Here is a 19,558-nt window from a genome sequence, read left to right as displayed (position 1 = left end):
TTTATCCTTAAAATAAATTAAGAAGTTGAAATATATAAGGTTAATTTTTATTCAATTTCATTACCCCAGGGGCTCACATCTCGTGAGTATGGGTTTGGCACACCCAGGGTCCTGAGCTGGATATCATCATTCTTCTCTTCTTGGTGATTCCCTTTTACTTTTCTCTCTTTCTCTCTCTCTCTCTCTCTCTCTCTCTCTCTCTTAGGGTAACTGGGGAATGGCTGGTGCAGCATAAGCCTCAGGCTTCCTTGCACCATATAGCTAATAATAATAATGACCCTAGAAGTTTGTTTATTTATTTATTGCATCTAGGTTAATCATCATTATATAATTTACAAAGTCTTTGCAAATTATTTATTACAGCAAAAATATAACTTATAATAATACTATATTACATGCAAATAAAAGAACATTTCACTATTTTTCAAAATAGTCACCAAAGCAGTTCAAACATTTGTTCTAGCGTGACTCAAGTTTCTGAATTCTGCTGTAATAGAAGCTGCGTGGGTGTGCGTGCGTTCAACGAGTGAGGTACAGTAGTGTTGGCATCATCAGATTGGAAGTGCTGGCAAGCAATGCACATATTGCATAAGCTGTTGCCAACAAAATTTGATCCTATGGCTGAATATGGCTGACCTTGCACCCAGAGATTTGTGTCATTTTAGTCCACAGAAGAACAAGAACCTTAGTGACCAGCACTTTCACACTGATATGAGTGTCAAAACTGCTGTGCAGCATTGGCTAAACATATAACCTGACAGCTTCAATTGTAGTGGATTCTGAAACTTGTTGCATTGGGACAGATATTCAAACAGCTTTTATGACCATAAGAAGTTGAATAGTACTTCATATGGGCACCTCCATAGCCAGGTGGGAAGGAGCGGTAGTGCGTATCACATGCTTCTTGATTAGACCAGGGTTCAAGCCCGTCACCACCAAATACGGAAGATGCGGAAAGGTCAGGGAATGACCACCGCATATCCCCGGAGCAATATGGCCTTAGTTGCTAATGCTCCTAAAAACCAAAACAACAACAGTACTTCATATTTTTATTCACTAAGTCAATTCTAATAATTTTATACTTCATTTATTATATAAAATAGTTTTTATTTATCATTTAATCCATAAAATATATATCTTCCAAACAGAATATGAAGCGGAAAAAAGACTGGCAAGCATTTTTTGCTGGCTTTCTGACAAGGCAGAAATATATGCACATGTGTAAATTTATTTTTCACATACTGAATGATTTTATCAACTCTAAAATCAAAGTGTCTAATAGTTTCATGTTTATATTTTATAATTGTGATTCCAATTTTTATATATTTCTGCATCCATATTAAATATATTAGCAGAAATATATGCCCATGCACAAGATTGAAATTTACCATGGTGCTATAACTGTTCAGAACTGGACATGTTTATATGAACTTTCTTTACTTATTTTGGTACAGACTACCCCATTATTATTTTATTGGTGTAACTTGGAAACACGCTTTATTATATATATATTCCCACAGGACATGTATAATCCAATCTATAATATAAATAGGATAAAATTTTAAAGAAAGTAAAATTGATATAGAGTAAACTAATGCATAAAACCTCAAACAAGATTAGTGCCATCATAAATAAATTGAACATCACATCTGCCTAGAACATAGGTGTACAATTTAATGACTCTCCCGGTCTATCTGTTGTTAGTACAGCATAATTTAGAAATGAATGGATGACTTTGCTAAGTATTGTTTAGATATGTTGAATGGTACAGGCCCTTGACAATGTGCCATTCAATGTATTCTATTAATTGACAGTAAATTATGTATATACATTGCCTGACCACTTTATTAAGCTAATAGCATGTTGCTGTTAGCTTAATAAAGTGGTTAACATGGGCTAATAGCATTCTGGACCCCATTGGCATGAATTCCTAGTTTGACCAGTGTGGCATGGAGCATACGAGGTGTTGAAGAGTAATATGAAGAATATTGTACCATTTGTGTAACAAACTGTTCTTAATTCCTGTAGTGATGTGAGTAGATGATTGTGCTGACAAACAATTTTCTTGTTCATCCTACATATGCTCAGTGGAATTGGACTGACCAGTGCAGATCTCAAAGTCTTCCTCTTGTTCCTTAAATTGCTCTTTCACTGTTCTGCCTTTTTTTTTTTTTTTATAAAAACCCGAAACACAAGAGGTATTAGAACCCATAGTACTTAGTACCATGCTTGGGTTGAAGGTTGAGCAGACGAGAGAAGATATTTGTTGACATTAGACTTGGTGCCTCCGTAGCCAGGTGGGAAGGAGCAGCAGTGCGTAGCACACGCTTCTTGATTAGACCGGGGTTCGAGCCCGTCACCACCAAATACGGAGGATGCGGAAAGGTCAGGGAATGACCACAGCATATCGCGGAGCAATATGGCCTTAGTTGCTAATGCTCCTAAAAACCAAATAACAAACAAACAAACGACATTAGACTTGAACTTCTGTAGACTGTAATTTTCAGGAAATACTTATGGAGGAGGGTTGTTCCAGAAAACGGCAGTTGAATGAATAAACAAGGAAGTTGGTTCTGTGAGTTTGAAGTTGGACAGTAAATGGATGTTGGCTGGTGGCGGCATGTGTTTGGACTGTTTTGAAAGAGAGAGTGGGAATTATAGAAGCCAATTCAGAAGAACAGTGCCCATGGAAGTATCTGTAGAAAAGACATGCAGCAGAAACAGTACGTCTATGAGACAGTGAGTGGAGAGACTCTGTTAGAGATGAGTCATTAATTAACCTAACTGCCCTCTCCTGAATGGAATCTAGAAGCCTGAGAGAGGTTTTTGGGGGCACCACCCTAGATGTGGGAACAATATTTCATGGTAGGGCGGATTTGCGATTTGTACAGAGTGGACAGCTGTTTGGAAGAAAAGTAACGCCAAGAGTGAAAGAGAATGCATGGTTACATCCTTCTGTTGAAGGTACCTATATCCATAGGAGTAAACAAGCAACATTTCCAAGTGTAGTTGATCTTCAGCCCTTCAGTGTGATCAGGATATCAAGGGTATGCCATGAAAACATACTTGATAGCATTACACCTTCTCCAGCATCCTGTACTGTTGTTGCACAAGAGGATAGTTTCGTGCCTCATATTGGTTTCCTCGATATACTCGCACAGTGTGGCACTCTTCCATCAGTACTGAAAATTGTAAATCAGGCCACATAAGACAACATGACTTGTCTCCAGTCCTCCTGCATCCATCCTTGGCACCATTGCTTTTGCTGTGTGGTGACAGTTATACTTGATGATCTTCTCCAGGTACTGAACACCTCTCTCTCTCTCTCCATAAACTACATTTTCAGCTGCAATAGCATTTATTTATAGATTTTTTTTCTTTCTGCAAACAGATACAGCTTATTTTTTACCAGGTATTTTTATTAAAGAGTTGAATGGCACTAATCTTTGAACTCAGTGGATGACAAGCAAAGTCATCCACTGTGCTGTAGAACGTGCTAAATGCATTCATACCTCTTTGGAACAGATTTGTGTATTAGTAAGGTTACACAGATTTTTAATGCTTTCCTGCATATTTCACAGCATATGGCCTCTTTGATTTATATATTTTTGCATAGGTTATTGCACATGGTCAAATATCCTCCCCCCCCTCCGTAGTCCTAATAAAGTGGCCAGGCAGTGTATAAATATGGTTGTTGATATTAACTTTTTCCTTAGGGTTAATGCATTTTGCTTAGGTTCTAGACACATATACTTGGCTGATTAGTTCTTAGCTGAATTGGTTAATTTTTGATTTGTAGCTTAAAATACCTGTAATAAATACAAACTTATTTCAAGCCCAAAAATATTTACAAAGGAATTTTTCTTTAGCACTTTTTAGACCTCAAACTAAGATTGTACAAGGTTTCTACAAATAGGAAATAATAATATACTTATTATTTCCTATTATAATTATACTTCTCCTTTCTTTTCTTGTTTTTTCTACCTACTACCTTATTACAGTTTGAGCACACGGAGGCTGTTCATACTGCTCTCTTTCATAATATCATTTACCTACGTTGTACTACCAAACAATCTGTAAAACACCCATCTCTAAGCAGCTCCCTTCCATGAACCACACTCCATAACTTTTATTTATATATTGCTTTATGTATTGCTTTGTTTGAATTTTCATTTAATGAATGTCTGTTAAGTTATTTTTAACACTTGCTATCAATAAATACATATTACATCAGGGCTACATTCGAGGGTTTTTTGCTTAAAAATTTAACTACGAGGATTATCATGCTGATTTCTGTTCTGGCATAGGCAATATACACTAAGTGATCATGAATTATGACCATCCCATCTATAAAGGACTATACCGTATACTTACAGTATAAAAAAAAAAGCTTACTATGATAGAGCTGTGGTAATTTGTATCTGGCCATACAAGCCAAAGTGATAAAGTAGCAATTGTGGGATGTAGGTAAAGATATCACTGAGTTTCAAAAGAGCATGATTGTGGGACCTTGTGCATTGGGTGCTTCCATATCAGAGATGGAAGCACCCAATGATATGCCCACAGTCGACTGTGGTTAAGGTGTACAAAGAATGGAGTTGAATGGGTCACAGCCACCAGCTGACAAAACTGTAAAGATTATGCAAGGTGGATGTTTGTAGTAAGCAAAGGGTGCAGCGCATTGTATGGGCTCAACATCAAGTCACTGTGTGACAGTTGACATCGCAATACAATATGGGGAATGCCAGAACAATATCCCAAATGATGATGTGCCACACACTCAAACATATGGAATTCATAGCAGACAATGCAAGATAAACCCTCTCCTTACTGCTGATCATCACGACAGTGAATGCTTTGGTATCAACAACATGTTGGTTGGACACTGGAGGACTGGAAATAAGCGTGCTGGTCAGATGAGTCCGAAGTCTGGTGCGACATGCTGATGGATGCTTTAGTATGTGGGTCAATGCTAGATTAATAAATAAAAAAAGGAAATATCATGGCAGCGATATTGGCATTGATTTTACAAAGCAGCTATGCACTGTGCTTTTACTGTACATGTAAAGTACTGTAAAATACATACATACAGTACAATATAGTGCATATTTGTTTGTAAATTTATGTTAAATACATAAAATGTTAAAACTATTTCATTCTCTTTCAGTTTATTTTCGAAATGTAATGCACTGTGGAATTGCCAAGGTTGAGGAAACGTTAGTAAGATTGAGCTTGGAGTTTGTAAATCAAATTTTTAATCCAATTTTTCCAGTCACTAGATTACTATAAGTGACAATTTTTGTTCACAGCATAATTGGTAGATAAATACTACCAAGGTGTTATTTGGTTATAATAGATACTTCAGAATGGTTATCACTGTTAAAAATGCACAATCTCATGCATTTCAAAATAATTGTTGTTTTGCCTTTTGAATACTTTCAGAATTCTCCATATGTAAGTAGCAGTCTCTGTGATTCAACAAAAAATCTCCAGTCAGCAAGAAAATTATGGGGGAGTGTACTGATCGAAGGACAGGCAAATTGTTAAATAAGATGCCAAGTGATTATGAAACCAGTTCACATGTCATGGGCTGTAACATAGTGGCATATATAGATATCATATAATGTAATAAGTTAGAAGTATTAGTTATACATTGATAGGCATTTAGAAGTTTATCAAGTTAGATATTCAAGTGGTACCAGAGAGCTAGTATGTACTGGAGTCGAAAGGTTCAAGTCTGGCAGTTATGCTAAAAGATGTGAAATATAATATATTGTAAGAAAGCAGATAGCCTCTATCCTCCTTGAAAACCTAATAGTTGAAGAGGTGAAAAAACCAGAAAGATGCTGAAAGAGGGAGGAGTTAGATAATGCAGCACATTACATTTCATGCACGTTTGATTTTTATTTCTTAAATTGAATATTTTATTTTCCTGTGATTAGTGGAAATGAAAAGTAAATAACTAATTATCTTGTTACTAATTAATTAACTAATAATATATAAAGGTAATTGTTTTCACTTCACTGCACACACCTCACAACATAATATTCACTCAACTTTTGTTACTATGTTACTCAATACCTAATTTAGCAAATTCCTCCTGGTTTTTAATAAAAAAACGAAAAGCAACACATATTTTGGAACTTCTATGATTTAAGAAAATAAACAAATTGCAACAGGTACTTCAAATCATAAGTATGTAGTATTGTATTTTACTTATTTCCTCCTGTTTTTAACAACGTGTGAAACATGTAATGTAGATTTCACATATTTCATTATTTATTATTCAGTCTTTATTTCGAAAACTGATGACAAAAAAAAGTTTCTTGAAAAGCAGTGACTTTCGTATGTACTAACAGAGAATGTTTCTTTTCTGTGCGTCTGTCGTGTTGCCTGTTCATTCCATCAATCAGTTATGGCAACAAACATAATATTCAGTGCTTCAGGTACAATTTACAATATATGGATAGCCTGTGTGATAAAAATAATAATTTGCCAGATTTTTATTTGATTTTAATGAAATTTAGGATGCCTTGACAACTTTCTCTAAAAAAGCTAAATATAAATAGACAGATATTCATGAAAATCTGTCTATTGGGAGTTGAATTGTTAGATGTGAATGGACAGATGAATATGGTGAAGGTGATAGGTATTTTATTTGTGTGAAAACATGCCTAAAAAAATAAAGTCAAAATATAACTTGTATGTTCTGGGGTTATCAGTCTTGTTCCAATAGCTAGACCCGAGATAACTGTGTTGTGTGAGAATTAAAATGTGGCAATTTGTTTTACAAAATACAAAACAAAGCTATAAAATAACCAAAAAAAAAAACTAAAATGAAAGAAATCATATATATAATTACCAGCTGTCTTTTAAAACTCTAACTTTTAAAGAAGCTTACCTATAATCTACCATATTCCACCTCTTTTAGCATAATCCACCAAATTGTTCTGGCTTCAAGAAGATAAATCTAGAAGATAAATCACTAGAGATTAAATGGAAATTTAATAATTATATATAATAATAATTTATTAAATTATATAAATAAATAATAAATTTTAATAAATAAATGGAAATTTATTTATTATTGTCGAAAACCCTGCAAAGGTAATAAACGATGGCTTATTTATAAGCCATCATTCATTATCTTTTAGAATATAATAGATTCTACCACTAATATACCATTATAGAGATTGAGCTGTTTTATTGAAAATGTTGCAATGTTAATTTAACGTACAGTACACTCAGTTTAAAGTTTATCAGCCAACCTGTGCTTGCCTTAAAATCTTCATTACCTATTAATTTTTGATTAAAATCCAATGCTTTTTCACACAACATTGGGCCAGACACTGATTCACAACTTCACTCTGAAGAAAACAAAAAAATAAAGTGAGTGCACTCTCTAAAGCAGCATTTTCAGGTTTCAACATCGTCTTTTTCCTCCTTCACTATCCATAATCGACACAAATTCTGTTATAGCATTGCAATTTTTCTTGATGTCATAAATTGTTGAAGTCCCCACATCTAATTCTATTAATAATTTCAGTTTTTTGTTTCAATGTTAAAACTACACATTTTCTTTTCATTCACATTTTACCGTAAAAAATTGAGAAAAATAATAAATCACACAGTTTCGGGCAGATATTATTCTTACCAAATCTGGAGCTAAACTAATCTGAAATTCAATCATGGTTTCCAAGAAAACCCAGTAGTCTCTGTGATATTTTTCTAAAGCATATTTCTGAAGGTCACAGAATTCCAGAGGTCACAACCATAAAACAATAAAAACAATTTGCAGTTTTCGGTTTATTGGGCTTTATAAACAGGTAGTAAATTCAATCTTTCGCTTATTATAATCAAAATTCAAATTGCAAACATGATCACTATAATCGGAAAGCAACACATTTTGGATGTGTTGTTAATGAAAAAAAATGTTAATGAAAAAAATAAGAAAGATCAACCTTTCAAATTATTCCGGATAACTGACTTCTGAGAACCAACATTCTACTGTACTTTAATAGCAACACTTAAAACAGTTGGTGGTGGTTTCGAGACATCGGTGTTTCTTTTTTGGTAGGCCTGTTAGAATGGCTATTTGATTGTTGTGGAGTGAGTTCCATTTGGTTGGAATGAAAACTGCTGGAATCCTTACAATTCAAGTAATTTCCATAATTCAGGAGCCATTCTAACAGGCCTTATGATGAGAAACATTGACTTCTCAAAATTGTCACCAAACTGTTTTAAGTGTTTCTATTTATTTCAATGTATTCATTTAACTTTGTAACATTTTCATCTTTACTCATTATAGATTAGTGTCACTCTATTTGATATCCATATCCATAAAAAGCTGTAATACTAAATATAACCTGGGTTTACCAGGGTTGTCCATTCCACTGTGGGAGGCTTGAAAATGTGATTATCATTGATTTAGATGTTTAAAGGCTCTTACAGACAGTACTTTAATAAGATACTACAGTAAAAATCTGTTAAAGAAGGAATGATTAATTTACATTTTCTTGTAATTACATTTATTTCTTTATCATTTTATTGAACATTGAAATTTATTTTGTGAAATGTTTCCTTTTACATATTGATTTTGCAAAATGAATCAGAGTAGTATGTCACAAGTGCTGCTAATGTAATGAGGTTACCTTATCCACTCACCTACCACTTAATTATATTTCTTTGCTTGCATTCTGTACTTGAAGTGCCTCTGAATTTTTGAAATCCCCTTATCTAATTTAGAAGAAGATTGCATTCACATTGCATGCCATTGTATGCAACGTGATAAACCAGAAACCAAAGATAAACCAGAAGGGGGTTTATTTTGGGTGTTATTGACCTTGTCATTAATTAGTAAATCTATTAAGTATGAAAGTGTTTTCTTAAAATAAAAATATCCATTATGTATGCAAAAAGATATATCTTAATTTAGTGAAATACTGTAATAGTATTTCACTAAATAAGATGCATATTTTAACAATCACAACTCCCATTTTAAAGCTTATGACATTCAATATGTGTTTGATAAATTTCTGATTTTAAAAAGAGTAGCATTGCTACTTACTTCATTTTGAAGAAATAAGCAGTAGTTGGACTCAATTTAAGGTTTGAGAATGCCCTTGCTATTCTACTATTTGAAGCCAAATTTAACATGTTCTATTTTCCCCCCAGTCAAAGGTGATATAAATAAATAGAGATTGTAGTAATTTAATGTAACTTATTTTCATAAAAACAACTTCCATAAATCACATAAGCTAGTAGATTTAAGAACTGAAATGAAGCAACACACTTTACTGGAGTATAAGATTGTGTATTTTAATAGGATTATATCTTGCATTAAAATATTGAGGGAGATCATACACAGTGACCTTATGGGTCTTTTAAGTAGAGAGAAGGAGGTGGGTATTAAAAGAAAAATTAAAACCACTTACATTAATGCAATATGAAAGTTAATGTTCACCATTATGCTGCCCATTGTACAAAAATTATGATAACAATGAAAAGAGAAGACTTCTTATCAACTCTTAAAAGAGTTTTATTGATTTGCTTTTCTGCACTTGGCTGTCCTTGCTAATCATCTCAATGGAATTATTTTATTACATTTGGCCGGTGATGTTACATGGTTTTTTGACAGCTGGGCTGGAGTAAGCTTGTGACAGTTCTGTTGAACTAGGTGTGTCATTCCCTCATGTTAGGTGGATGATGGCATTGCTAGTTGTGCTGAACAGGTCCATGTAAGTTTGGTGTAGGACAGTTTGTTGTACAACAATTCAGTGTATACTACAATTCAGTGCATGACAGACAGTTTGGTGAAAAACAATTTGGAGGGTGCATCACTGTGGTGAGCATGACAATTCAGTGAATTCTATACGAGAATTCGATGTAGGAAAAAGCAAAAACAAAAATGCAAACTTTTAACATATATATATGGTGTACATGGTGAAGACAATAAGCATAAGTGCTTATTCTCTTCACCAAGTACACCCTCCTATCTGTAGGCACCTCCGTAGCCAGGTGGGAAGGAGCAGCAGTGCGTAGTACACGCTTCTTGATTAGACCCGGGTTCGAGCCCGTCACCACCAAATACGGAGGATGCGGAAAGGTCAGGGAATGACCACTGCATATCCTGGAGCAATATGTCCTTAGTTGCTAATGCTCCTAAAAACCAAATAACAAACAAACTCCCATCTGTCTGTTCATCCATCCACATGTAACAACTTGACTCCCAGTGCATAGAGTTTCGTGAAATTTTATATTTAGGCCTTCTAAAAATATTTGTCAGACCATTTCAAATTTTATTGAAATTGCACAGATAGACAGGAGAAGAGTAAATTCATATGTAGGAGAAGAGTAATAAATATTATACAATGTAATTAAACTGAACAGTTAAGTTTACAGAACACAAAACTGTAGAGTTTTCGAAAGTTCTAATTGTAATTAATTGATAAGGTGATAACTGTATTTACTTTTCACTCCTTTTGATCATAGAAAAAGATGAAAAAATATTCAATTACTATTAAAAAAAAATTCAAACGTATCTGAAATGTAACATACCCCACACATTAACTAGCTTGTTTCCTTTATTTTCAAAATTTCTGCATCCCTTCTTTCTAAGTGATCAAAGTTTCTTTTGAATTTTTATTTCATTGATTTTCTTAATTTCTGATTTCTCTGTGATACACCAAATTGTAATGCATGCACTGGATTGTTATAGGAATTCTCTCTCAACAAATTGTTATACACCATATTGTTACACATGCCAAATTGCCATGCCCTGTAAAATGAAATAAATTTTCTGTTTATACTCCGGGACAACCAAACGGTCAAGAGTGTATTACACAAACTGAATTGCTGCAGCCAAATTGTCATGCAATGTAGTATCATACACACACTGAATTGTTGTATACAGCAAGCTATTGTAGGACAAATTTTTGCATATATTTAAGCTGAATTGCCTTGCAGCCAGTTGATCTGTCCCCATGCTTAACTGTGTCTTTATTGCACTTATTTTCATTATAGATATGTTAGCTGAGTACTAATATTTGTGGGGTAGGGACTGTATTGTCCCTTCTCCATTTATTTGTAGTAGAAAAGAGTTCTTTCCACTGGGTAGAAATAGCAAGCTACTTCTCTTTCTCTATATATTGTGAGGATTCCAGTTATTTTCTTATATAGTATATAAAAATATAAACATATATGTATAACCTTGCACAAAACATCTGCTGTTTTATGCGAGGTTATATAGACATTTCATTTCTTAATTATTATTTTTTTTTTTTTTTAAATCTCTCCTACAGCAGTTGCTCATGTAAAACAGAACTGCTATACAAAATCTAAGTGCATCATATCAAAATTATTTATTGCATCCAGTTCTTTTGTTATTACCTCATAGCAGTTAATCATACTGGTCATGTAACATCTCCCCTTAACAAATCATTGCTGTGATTGATATATAACCGTATTCCTGTCATGATGATCCTGCATTACTTCTTTAACCACTGACTCCATTATTTTTCTTGCCATGATGTTAGTTATATAAATGTGACTTAAGTTTCGTTCCCAAACTTCCATTTTGAAATGTAATTTACATCACACATATGTTAAACCCCTATTAGGAAGTTTGTGTGAGATGTACTTAAAAAACAGGGTACTATTTTAATGCAGGTTATATATACAGCAGACTCTCGATTAACCGAGACACTTCAAGACTCCAAATTAAAAAAAAAAAAAAAAAAATCAACCAGAAATCAAAACATTCAAGTAATAAGTAGAATGGATATAAACAGATATTTTGCAAGTCGTACATAAGCGACACGCGGCATTATAAGTCATCACTGGGAGATTAGTGTATTATCTTGCAATTCCCACTGTCTTCACACTCGCCGCTCAAAAAAAAAAGAGACCAAATGTTTAGTTTGTTTTAGTGTGTCGTGTCAATTGTTGTGTTCTGTTGCAGTGCAAAAGGACAAATTTTGTTTTGTTATTTATGTCAGGGATGTCAGAATTTTTTTTTTTTTTATAGTAAATATATATATATATATTTTTTTTTTATAAATCACGAAAATGATGGGTAAACGCAAAAGAGTTGCGTTTTCAGTTAAACACTTGAAATTATTCAAAAGTTTGAAAACGGTGCATCTGTTAAATCTCTAAGGAACCATTATTATGTCGGTGACCAAAACCATACGCAACACTTAAAAAATAAAGGGAAGCTATTAGATTTAAAATCGACATCGTAAAAAAATATAGGAAAGCTATATTTATAGGAAAGCTATAAAAATATAGGAAAGGCTTAAAATTGACATCGCAAAAATTAAAGGGAAGCATCGTATTGGACACGTGAGTAGTGCGTTGTAAGTTTTTCCGTTTTTTATCTATTGCCATATTTTTTACATAGGTTGCTGAACATTTTTCGATACAGTAAGTTCTCGACTTACACGACTATGGTTTTACGTAAATTTTTTTTCACTCATTTTTTTTTCAGGATTGTAAAATTTCAAACAAACAAAAACAATAAATAAACAAAATAAGCAATCAATAACAGCGATCACAGCACGCACAAATTGCACAAGTGAGATACAGAGTAACAAGCAAAAAAATAGGAAAGAAGAGAAGATTCTTACAATTTATTTGGTTTTTTTTTTTATATGACTGAATATTTCAGTGAAGGGGACACATTTCACCATAATAACGTAAAAACCCACACAACCCCAGCTATCGGTATTATCGCAAATGCAATAAGATCAAGTTTACTACCCGTTTATAATTAGATGCATGAACAGAAAAGCCCAGTAACCCAGAAGGTGCAAATTGTTTAACGGCAGTGACCTCCATAAATGTGCTTTAGTAAAATGTGAGTTTGCGTGAGGTGATAATAGTGTGTTTCCCCTTTAACCCTGTGAAGTTCTTTTCAGAAAATTTCATTTTGACTGTTATCATGGTGCTGACTAAGAGAAAAAGTGACAGCGCTACTAGTAAATCTATCAACAAAAGGAAAGCGATCGATTTGGATCAGAAAATTAAACTAATAAGGATGTATGAAAATGGCCAAAGATAACAAGTATCGCGTGGAATTCAGATTTTTCAATAATAATATAATAGCAATATGTTATTAGTCATTCCCGAGTTACGTAAAACTCGACGAAGTAAGAAGTCCTGGAACGTATCTCTTACATATGTTACATATGTGACTTCTGTATTTTTGGATTAACCGGGAAGTTGATTATCCGGGATTTGTGTTTTACCATCTATCCCAGAAAATCGAGTGTCTACTGTAAATTGAAATAGTTCTGTAACATAATGCTATTTTCCATTAGATTTTATTGTCAAATGTCTGGGGTGCTGTTGTCCCTCCAGTGATAGTGATAGTGCTTTGTATTAGGCCTTTTAGAAATTATTGTAGTTAATGAAAAGTAACCAGTATTGTTTTTAATCAGATAACCTCATCCAGTAGGCGAATCTGTTATACATTCAAACTTCAGGGCACTGCTGTGACCAGTTTTGTAACTTATTGGTTTCATCATCATACAACAGGTAGCCTGTATTAGAAATTCTCTGTCAGGCAGTGAATGGATGTATCAAATCTAAATGAGTAGCTAAGCAATAGATCAGAAGAAAACTGGAAGTGTAATTTACGCCACATCTATATTAAACTCCTATTAGGAGTGCTGCATGAGCCTAGTATTAAGATGTACTTAAGAAGTGGGGTACTATTTCAATGTAGATTATTAATAAATTGAATAGTTCTATGAAATAATGCAATATTGGGTTATTTTGTATAGAACAGTTTCAAGTTGAAATTTGTCTTTATCCCATGCTTAGACAGTAACTTTTTTTCTTGATTTTACAATTCTTTTTTTTTTTTTTTTTTTTTGGCTTATTTTTTTATGCATTTAAAAAAAAATACTGCCGTGTGCATATTCTCTCTGCTATGTATAGTTGGTTAATAATAATAAAAAGTTTGAACTCACCTCTGACTTTAATTTTTGAAAAATTTATGGCTGCTTTTTTGTATGGTTAAATGTTTATATTATAATATTGGAAATTTACCGTAGACAGTATCATGCATATGATTTGTTTTAAACAGGTGAAAATTGCTCATTAGTCAGCTGTCCTTCAGATGCAGAACTGTGCCCATTAGATAGCTATAAACTTCCAACAGTTTTTTCACCAGACCATTGTTGTCCACAGCATCAAGGGTAAGTTTAAAAAAAAAAAGTAACTTTAAGCATTAAAGTATCATTTTTTGTATACATTACATATTCTATAGAATTCGCATTGTAAAAAAAGTGAATTTGATGTTCAATGATTTTGTGTTAATTTTGTTACATCTCAGAATTGTATTTCGATAAAGGGAGGGAAAAAAAAATATATATATATATAGAATTATTTATATATATATATTTGAATATTCTTATAATTAGTAACTTATGATCTTAATAAAAAATATGATTATAAATATATATCTGTTGTTTTTATTTTCTAAAAGAGGGATTTTAAAACTGGCAGCATATTTTTGCTTTTTCATTGTGGAAAGAGAGCTTTGATTGCAGTGGTTATTATTACTATCATTTAAAGAAGCAAGAGAATGCAATGTACATAATGTGGTGTAAAAATTATTGAATATTATGAAAGCAATTAATAATCAGAATTGTTAACATATAGTTAAGGTCAGATATACTAAATGAAATAAAAAAAATTGAAATATAGTGGAGCATTGATTTATGGACATGTGCAGTAATTATAAAGTATTATTTGTATTATAAATAGTTTGTTTGATTTATATCTAAATGTTTTTTTTAAATAATTTTGATATTTTCTGAAAATGCATTTTTATGAGTTGTTCTACTTGAAAAAAGTACTTTTACGTATACAGTAGTGAAATTTATCCTAATTCCATTTTAAACAAAATGTAGGTGATATGCTGAACTGTGCTACATTCCAGCCATACCAATTATCCAGATAGCTTGAGTCCTATGTAGATATATAAAGCCATGCTATTTAATCAGTTAGTACCTCAGACATAGGTCATGGTTGTATTCTTGACATTATCATATTACAAGGAAAGAATGTGAAGGATGAATTCTTATGAAAAATGTGAAGGCTTGCATACCATATCAGAAACATAATATGTGACCTGTGTTTTCCTAAGTGGAAAACAGTTTAATAATGTATAATTTTTCCAAGAATAAAATCTTATAAAATAATTAAATCAGCTGCTTTTGGATTTTTTTGAATTTGATAGAAATTCAGGATTTTTATTTATTTAAATTTTATTTTTTAAGACATTGCTTAATTAAATCTATATGCAAACTAAATTCTCATTGTTTCAAAAAAAAAAAAAAAAAAAAACCAAGCCAAAAAACTATAGTAACAAACAAAAATGAGGAATAAAACACACCATTTTTAGATCTTAGGAACATTATAAATTATAATTGTTTGATTGATATAAATTGAATAATTTAGAAGGAAGCTCATGATGTAACAGTATCACTTAATATTATATAATTTTTTATTGTTACATACAGCGATGGCCAAATTTAAATGACCTATTTAAGAACATGTGGAGAAGCAACGATTTTCTTGATGTGGACAGTATTTGGTGCATGCATGTTGCTTATTACATGGAAGCAGTTCCTCAAGTTAGGAAAAAATCATTTTTGCAACAACACATTGTATAAGAATAAAGAATATAGAGGTTGTATTACACATTGCAATAACCATTATCATCATCAGCAATTTGAAACCAACTAACAACTTTACATTTACCATAAAAAAAAATAAATAAACATGAAAGGTAATTAGAACCTGTAATACTTAGTACCATGTATCAGTTGAAGATTCAGAAGATAGGAGCTACTTGTTGATGTTGGACTTGAATTTATATAGATTATAATTTTCAGAAAAAATATATAAGAAAGAAACAAAGCTATCTAAAAGAACAGAAATAGAAGGGAGAAAAGATTGGATTTATTAATAACTTGTTTACGACTTTGTAAGCAAGTACCTGAACTTGTTTACGTTTTAGTGCAGGTAAAAAATAAATTTTAGGATTTTGATGCAAACCAATTGTGATACTTTTTATTCTTATCCTGAACAGCCTTAGCACATTTTTTGATAAACTGTGGCTTAAATAGTGGCAACTAAAGGATTTCACCTATAAGAATAACTTTAGTTACACAATTTGAGCAAGTATTAGGATTAGATGATTTAAAGCAGTAGTCCATCCAAGGAAAAGGGAATAGAAATCAATTGTGTCCATGATTTCTGTCCCACATGGCATTGTTGTAATGTCAAATAGCATGCTATTGAGAATTGGCATCAGGCAGAGGCTCCATTGGAGAAGAGTCACTTACCAAGTTATGATCTGAGAACCAAAAGAATAGGTAACATTAATTGTGTACTTTGAAGGGTTGTCAGGAAACAAAAATCAAGAGTGTTAGGTGTGTTGTATGATTGGAATTACTGGATAGTCCAGTAGGCAAAAGAACAAATTGTGTTCATTAGTAACAGCAAATCCTTTAGTATCCCTACTAGCTGAGTCCATACAACCTAAAAATTGAAGCCAGATAGGATTATGAACATTGCAATCATCAAGGAAAATTGCATAATTATTAGCAAAGTTTGGCTGCAGAAATATAAATATTAAAGAAAGAAATTTTAAACATTCCATCTGGTTTGTCAAATTAGGAGAATGACAGGTGGTAAGTGAACATTACAGAATAAGATAAGATTTTGGGCCAAAGGAGATTAAAAGGAGGAGTTTTCAGAAGTCTCAGATTATTTCTAATTAAGTGGTTAGAACACATGAGATGAGTAATGGTTGAGAAAACTGATACTTGGGATTCTTATAAAAAGTAAGTGGCACTTAGAAGATGGACATCATTGAGATTAGATATGAGACCATAGCATATACTTGTAAAATGAATTATGAAAATTTTGGAAGGTTTAGTTCTTTTCATATGTATGTTTGTTTCATCAATTTGACTATTTGTGATGCATTCATGAAGGTGAAAGTTGGAGGAATATGTGCTGAAGTTTACCCATCTCCTTAATAGAGTGGCTTTGGTAGTGCCATCTGCAGACCCACTACTCAGACTCCCTTCTGTCACAACTGACAGACTAGCGGCTAGCAAGGCTATTCACTAGCTGAACCAGATATATTCTAGAATATTTTCAGTAGGGGAGCTATCTGGCATCCAACCTACAAAAACTCTTTTAGAGCTGCACCCTCAAAATTTTAAGATATTACAACAAGCATTATAAGCACCATCGTGCTTATTATAATCTCAAACAACATCACTCGTATGATGTGATAGAAAATAGGGGTAAGGAGATATTGAACGGATTTTCCCAATGTAGCAGGAAAATAGTGGCCTTTTGATTTAAAGGTGTGTTTATCGTATCATGGTAAATTGATCGTAGATTCATTTATTTATTTATTTACATACATAGTTACACAGAGAGCATGCAGAACTTAAACTTTGATGAGAAAGTTGGGCATTGCAGACTATAGTACATTGCAGAGAATAAATACAAAGCAGTTGTTTGTATTAAAATATATACAAAATTAGGATTAATATTTAACTTACACTTCCAAAAACAAAAACTCATTAGTAGCATGCTTCTCCACTATGTACTCATTATATAAATGGGCACATTCTGTTTGACATGCAGCAGTCTTTCTACTGCTGTAAGTATAGCTGACAACTCTCTGGATTTACAGTGACGACACCATTGTAAATCCAGATTTAATACAGGTGTCTCCATTTCTCTATTATTATATTTTTTTCTTTCCAAATTTTCATCTAGATCTCTTCAATAATAAATGTTTATATTACTTGATAATCATTAGATACAGGCCTAACTATAAGAATGATTCTCATTGTTATAATGTAGTAAAAGATATTTCAACATATAAATACAAAGTTTTATGTTATTTTGCTATATTGACTCTATACTAGGCCTGGGGTCTACATGACCCAAGGATTATTTTCAGAAAGAAAAAGTTATTAGAAGGAAAAAAAGTTCTATTTCATCTCTGGTTGGTGTCAACAAGAATATTTATTGTATTAGAGGGCATGTTCAAAACAGTTTATAAAATTTATTTATTTTACCTTAAAGAACCATTCTTTTTGCCCATTCTCTCTCATAATTGGTCCACCTCTTCTTTAATCTTTACTGGTCATGTCAGTTTATTATAAGGTTTAATGTCAAATGTCACTCTGAGTGACAGGCGCTTCCGTAGCCAGGTGGGCAGGGGCGGCAGTGCGTAGCGCACGCTTCTTGATTAGACCGGGGTTCGAGCCAGTGACCACCAAATACAGAGGATGCGGAAAGGTCAGGGAATGACCACCGCATATCCCCGGAGCAATATGGCTTTAGTTGCTAATGCTCCTAAAAACCAAATAACAGCAACAACAACAAATGAGTGAAATTTTGAATATATATATATATATTTTTTTTTTTTGAGCAAGTATAATTTTATTTTTTAGTTTTATGTTTTTAGTATTAAGAAAGAATATATTAATTATGTAAATCTTTTTTTTATTTAGGTGTGCTTGCCTCCCAACTAATTGTAAGCCCTTGAAATGCCCACCTGGAAAACAACAGAAAATTATAAAGCATGGCAATGGAAAACCAGGTTCATGTTGCAATATTTATGAATGTGTGAATGGTATGTTCTTAAACAGTAATAAAATAGAAATGTGTATGAATTGAATAACTCATTAATAGCAACTGAATATCTAAGATTTTAATGCCTAGCTGATTTCTTTCAAGAATTTTTGCACTGTTCTTTCTTTCACTCTGAGATAGACAATCGTGCCTCACCTTGTAGAAAAATAGAAACAATAGCTTTGGTTTCAAAAGACTTAAATTAAGTTTTTTGAACTAGTGCCTTTATATCTATGTGTGTGTGTGTTAGAGCCTTGATAATCTGGAGTGAATGGGACTGGAACTAACTTGGATTTATATGGAATGATAAAATAAAAAAAGTATATTTTTTAATTTTTTTTATCAAAATTAATAAAAAGTGTGTTAAACCAATGAAAGAAATTATAATTAAATTGTTTTTTTACCTATAAAAATGTATAACTGCAGAATTATGAAAAGTAGGAGGACTTTGTTATTTTTATAAATATTGGTTTGGATTAGGAAAAAAAAAAAAAAAATTGATTATCAAGATTCTCCTGTTGTTAGCATTTATACACGAATTGAAAATTGTCTATAATCTTGTTCTTCTACTTATCAGTGTTTTCAAAATATTTTTATAATATTCTACTTTTATTTATTATTTGGCATGTAAAATTTAATGATAACAAAGCTATTTAAGATTGATTTTTCAATGACTGGATTTGAAAAATATAAAAATATATTTTTTATTTCGTACATAAATTTAATTTAATAGAGAAATAAGATATATAAATTATGCTATTAAGCCTTCAAGGATCATCTTGTATATCCCTTAGGTTTACTAAGCTTGGCTATCCTTGTTATGTAGTTTTCATTGAAACTTCAAATTTTTGTCTTTGTTTTTTGCCCTATCAGACAATGA

The 19,558-nt window shown here is 32.4% G+C and overlaps 1 protein-coding gene across 3 annotated transcripts in view; it reads left to right on the top strand.

Annotated features, from left to right (window-relative positions):
* LOC150077010 (cysteine-rich motor neuron 1 protein-like) overlaps positions 1-19,558 on the top strand; it is a 165,450-nt gene that overhangs the window by 91,763 nt on the left and 54,129 nt on the right. For 2 of the 3 annotated variants that reach the window (XM_090386072.1, XM_090386071.1), the window contains exons 4-5: positions 14,090-14,201; positions 18,558-18,679. In XM_090386072.1, coding sequence (XP_090242198.1) covers positions 14,090-14,201; positions 18,558-18,679 — 234 coding nt within the window. The remainder of the gene's footprint in view (positions 1-14,089; positions 14,202-18,557; positions 18,680-19,558) is intronic. The other variant, XM_090386074.1, reaches the window with a different exon arrangement.

This window comes from Mastigoproctus giganteus, chromosome 12 (assembly GCF_048544385.1).
Source record: "Mastigoproctus giganteus isolate SK-2022 chromosome 12, ASM4854438v1, whole genome shotgun sequence".
Lineage (NCBI taxonomy): Eukaryota > Metazoa > Arthropoda > Arachnida > Uropygi > Thelyphonidae > Mastigoproctus > Mastigoproctus giganteus.
This window is presented reverse-complemented; position numbering and strand designations above follow the sequence as displayed.